Source organism: Arachis duranensis, chromosome 5 (assembly GCF_000817695.3).
Source record: "Arachis duranensis cultivar V14167 chromosome 5, aradu.V14167.gnm2.J7QH, whole genome shotgun sequence".
Classification (NCBI taxonomy): domain Eukaryota; kingdom Viridiplantae; phylum Streptophyta; class Magnoliopsida; order Fabales; family Fabaceae; genus Arachis; species Arachis duranensis.
In genome coordinates, this window is record NC_029776.3 from 20,407,811 (window position 1) to 20,412,562 (window position 4,752).

General features: G+C 35.5%; 1 protein-coding gene across 1 annotated transcript; it reads left to right on the top strand.

Annotated features, from left to right (window-relative positions):
• The first annotated feature begins 1,185 nt into the window (after positions 1–1,185).
• LOC107488630 (serine carboxypeptidase-like 1) lies at positions 1,186–4,454 on the top strand. Its single transcript, XM_052262357.1, has 13 exons — positions 1,186–1,647; positions 1,737–1,882; positions 1,989–2,068; positions 2,135–2,257; positions 2,356–2,458; positions 2,540–2,577; positions 2,688–2,789; positions 2,901–2,987; positions 3,074–3,217; positions 3,502–3,573; positions 3,654–3,772; positions 3,873–3,992; positions 4,088–4,454. Exons 1-13 carry the CDS (start codon positions 1,445–1,447, stop codon positions 4,152–4,154), a joined length of 1,404 nt encoding a protein of 467 aa, XP_052118317.1. The 5' UTR covers positions 1,186–1,444; the 3' UTR covers positions 4,155–4,454.
• The last annotated feature ends 298 nt before the right edge of the window (positions 4,455–4,752 follow it).

Here is a 4,752-nt window from a genome sequence, read left to right on the forward strand (position 1 = left end):
CAAGAAAAGTCATAAACTGTAAATACACCCAAACTTTTCTAAAATACACCCAAAAATTTTTGATCTACACCTAAGTGTCTGCTATAAAATGCAGAGAATTAATCAAAAGTAATACATTAGATTCAATCCATAGATTATGTTCACGCATTATTTTCACAGTCAATGTTCACGAATTATTTAGCTAGACAATCATAGATGAATAACTGCATCAAATTCAGATTAATCATAATTAACTGAATCTAATTCAAACATCAAGAACTTCGTTCGATTCAAATTCAAAATCCACTTCACCCTGGTTCAGCTGACAATCTGAGGTTGAATCATCCATTTTAGAAACCATGAAAATCGAAAAAAAAAACAAAGTTAGAGTTACAGAGAGAGAAACTCACGTCAATGACGAAGAACAAACCAGTGATAAACGCAGGTAAAACAACGATCGAAAACGCAAAGAGAGAACGCAAAAATGAGAACGAAGAAATTTGGCAAGAGATTCGAAGAAAGAAATCGGAATCTTTTGAAATTTGGAAGTTATATATTCAGGCGTTAATTGATTATGTTTGATTTAATATTCTGTTATATAGCACGTGAAACGTACGTAACATTAGGAGCGTGTTTAGGGGGTTAGTTGTCTTCAAGACTTGTAAAGTTTGTAAGTTTATAACAGTTTTATGTAGAGATTATTCCTAAATAAATTATTTTAATAATAATGATTAATGAAAAAAAAAAAAAAACTGGCGAGAAAAAGAGAATCCTTTGTCCTATCATATACTGTCATGGGACCTCTAAGACTACGAGTTGGATTGAATTAGTCTGAAAAGCAACTACCTAACGAGTAACGTGAAAGAAAGGCACGGTGGTGCAACCCAAACGCATAAGCTGAGAGCTAAGTTGCTTGCTTGTTGTTGGCGTATGAGAAAGTTAGGTGGGTGGGTGATGAAGGCTAAGAAATAAATATGCATGTTATGCTCATTGAATAGACGGTATGATACTATGATCAGCTTGATTTTGTAATTTTGTTAGGGGACAAATATGTACAAATATGTAATGTTTCCTATCCTTCACTCATGACTTAGAAGTTTGTACACATGCAATTTTATTTTTATTTAAAATAGAATTTTCAGTGCAACTATATATGACCCTTAAATTAGCTTGCATGCTGCAACCTCCTCTAATGCCATCTCCCGCTCTATCACAACAGGTGCACCGGAATTTCATGCACATCAACTTTTCGTTCAACTTATGATGAACCAATAATTATTATTTGTCTCCCTCTACGTATCAGGAAAGATAAATAAAACAGTAAGAAAAAAAGGAAGAAGAAATTACAGGTGACAGTTAAAGACTTAAAGCTACATTACCTGTGACTGTTAACAACAATCAATACATGTATATTAAATGACAACCATTTTGGGAGTGTTATACTGAAAAGCTAAATAACTGAGATATGGAACTAGCAAAGGCAACCATAGCAGCTTGTCAATTCCACCAACACCACCAGTACCAGAACAGCAAGTGCATCAAGATCTTTTGGGGCTTGACGATTCTCCTCCTACTAACTCTATCCAATCAGTCAGCTGCATCAGATGCCAACATCGTCAAGAGCTTACCAGGCTTCCCCGGGGAGCTACCTTTCCTGCTCGAGACAGGGTCAGTGACTCAGTGCGGCCCTCCACTGATCAATTATTTAATATTAGCCCTAACAATAAATATTTGAGTTGAATTTAATTACGGATCAGGTACATAGGCGTAGGGGAAGTAGATGAGGTTGAGCTATTTTATTACTTCATAGAGTCAGAGGGGGAGCCAGAAGATGATCCACTCGTGCTTTGGCTCACAGGAGGCCCTGGTTGCTCAGCCCTCTATGGTCTCATGTATGAGACTGGTATATATGCTTGCTCCTCTATGTACTCTGCATCTCTGAATCCTCATATTTGCTCTTGCATTTCCATATGCATGCAACCAATATAGCCCCCTGTTTTTGTTTACAGGTCCATTATCTTTCGATTACGGAAGGTCTAGTGGGGGAAACAAACCAGTTTTAACTTTGAACGATTACTCATGGACTAAGGTACAAGATTCCTATATGCAAGGATGAGTTTAATATTTTATCTTTCCTGATGTATTTTCTAATTAGGTTGCCAACATTATCTTCTTGGATGCGCCCGTTGGCACGGGATTTTCATATGCCAAAACTTCATCTGGATACAGCACGAGTGACACAAAGTCAGCTGCAGACATTTATATGTTTCTGAGAAAGGTGAATCTACGAATCTTTGCTTCCGCCAGATATACATATAATCAGTTAATGTATGTATGTTTAGCCTACTTACAATCTAACTAGTAATGATGATGCAGTGGCTTGTGGCTCACCCTAGGTTTCGTGCAAATCCTCTCTACATTGCTGGTGATTCTTATAGCGGAATCACGGTTCCAGTCCTTGTTAAAGAAATCTCTGATGGTAAATCTCTGATTCTTAATGCACTCACTTTGCTGTTTGAATTTCAACTTTTCTTTTCTCCTCTTTTCTCTGATGTTATAGGTAACAAAGCTGGAACATTGTCACCCATCAGTCTCAGAGTATACTATATATACTGCTTCCTTATCCAATTTCTTCTAGTATTTTTGTGTTATTTACTCTGCTGCAAATTAAATGGTAAAATGGCTTGTGAATTTTGATGCTCATTCAGGGTTACATTCTAGGAAACCCATTAACTGATATCGGATATGATATAAACTCGAGGGTTAAGTTTTCCCACAGAGTTGGACTTCTATCTGATGAACTCTATCTGGTAGCTTTTCTTTCTTTTTATTTTATTTATAAGGAACCCTTGTTAATTCGCTTCCAAGTTTTACGTGCGTTAGCTCTTCATTCATGGTAAGTACAAGTATATATTTTGAAGGCACTGGAGCTTTCTTGTAAAGGAGAGTATGTTCGCCCAAATAAAAGTGAAGGTGCATGCATCAGCAATCTTGAGATAATGGATCTGGTGAGATAAACGATTCTGATTAAATTACAAATAAGAATGAAAACAAAAACTTAGAGCATTATTGATATATTCACATTTATTTGTAGTGCTTGAAAGACATATTCACTCCGATGATATTGGAGAGAAAGTGTAGCCCGTTCTCATCAGCAAAGCCGAACAACATTCTTAAGTGGGGTTCAACCACAACCCCATCTTCAGATACACTTCTTTTAGAACTTCGACGCTGCAGGGTAAGTAATTACAGAAACAAAAATACTATTTGAACACCAAAATCAGCCATTAAAATCAGCCACTAATATATTTGTGTATAAATACATGTGTGGTTTAATTTATTTTCAATATGTATTTGTATTTCAACATGTATTTTATACTGATAGCTGACTTTAGTGGCTAATTTTGATGTACATGTAGCATTACTCTTACAGAAAACAAGCATCGAATCAGCTACCTACCACACATTTGAAATGCCTTTGCTTTTGTTAAATTTCGTCAACTACATACTTGTTTTCGGTAGGACTATGACTACTTGTTAGTAAACATCTGGGCTAATGATGGAGAAGTTCAAGAAGCTCTGCATGTTAGAAACGTAAGTAAATGAATTGAAACGAAACATCCATAAAAATCAACATATTTTTATCTAACATATAATGAAATTTAATTAATCAGGGAACTATAAAAACGTGGGAGATGTGTAGTAAAAACTTAGCTTATGTGCATGACATAACAAGTAGTGTTGAATATCACCTTAACTTTACCAGCGAAGACCTTAGAGCCATCATTTACAGGTATCATTATCTTCTCTATCTTGTATATTGGTAATTTAGCTTATTTTTTATTTCCGGCAACAGTATGACATACGTGAAACATGATTGCATTATGGCACAGCGGAGATCATGATCTGATTGTTCCATATGTGGGCACTGAGGAATGGATACAATCTCTGAATTTGACTGTTTCTTCCGATGATGTGTGGAGGCCATGGTTTCAGGATGGACAAGTTGCAGGGTCTGCTGTTTATTATGCTTCCGCCTTAATTGATTTCTCAAGGACACATATATAGGATTCAATTCATCAATTGTGATATTTGTGTTGCCTTGCAGTTACACGGAGATATACACAAAGAATAAGTACGTGATGACACTTGCTACTGTCAAGGCAAGAAAATAGTCCACCACACTGTCCCTAATACATGTAAATAAATATTGCGATAGTATTTGGTTTGAGTGAAGTGTGATTGAATTGTGTAGGGAGGAGGTCACACAGCAGCAGAGTACAAGCCCAAGGAAAGCTTTAGCATGATTAGCAGGTGGCTTTCTTATTACTATCTTTAGCTGCTGTCTTAATACTATTCAGATGTTTACTTTTTCACTAGCATGATGGATTGCCCCCTTGTCAGTCTTTGAAGGACAACTTTTCAATTTAATAAGTCCAACTCACTGGATGAATAAAACCACCTCAACTAATGTATATCATGATCAATTATGAACTACTCTCACAAGGTTTCCAAGCCTGGCACTACTACATGCTTTTTTTTAATATCATGATCAAACTACTCATTATGTTTTATTTTAGTCTTTATAACTATTAATATAAAATTTCATTATCAATTCCAAACAAATAGTAGTCAGATAAAATGTCTAGACCTCAAATTTTATAATAATTTTATATTTCAAAATTGGTGAAAATAACACGTAAGTTTTTTTTTTAAAATGTAACATCAATTTAAATTAAAGTCCTAAAAGTGATGACTGATGACTACATGACT

Excerpts from the sequence above, each read along its gene's own strand:
- LOC107488630 (XM_052262357.1), top strand. The coding sequence starts at position 1,445 with ATGGAACTAGCAAAGGCAACCATAGCAGCTTGTCAATTCCACCAACAC. Across the intron at positions 2,459-2,539 it reads TGTTAAAGAAATCTCTGATG|GTAACAAAGCTGGAACATTG; the intron begins GTAAATCTCTGA and ends CTGATGTTATAG. Across the intron at positions 3,218-3,501 it reads TAGAACTTCGACGCTGCAGG|GACTATGACTACTTGTTAGT; the intron begins GTAAGTAATTAC and ends TGTTTTCGGTAG.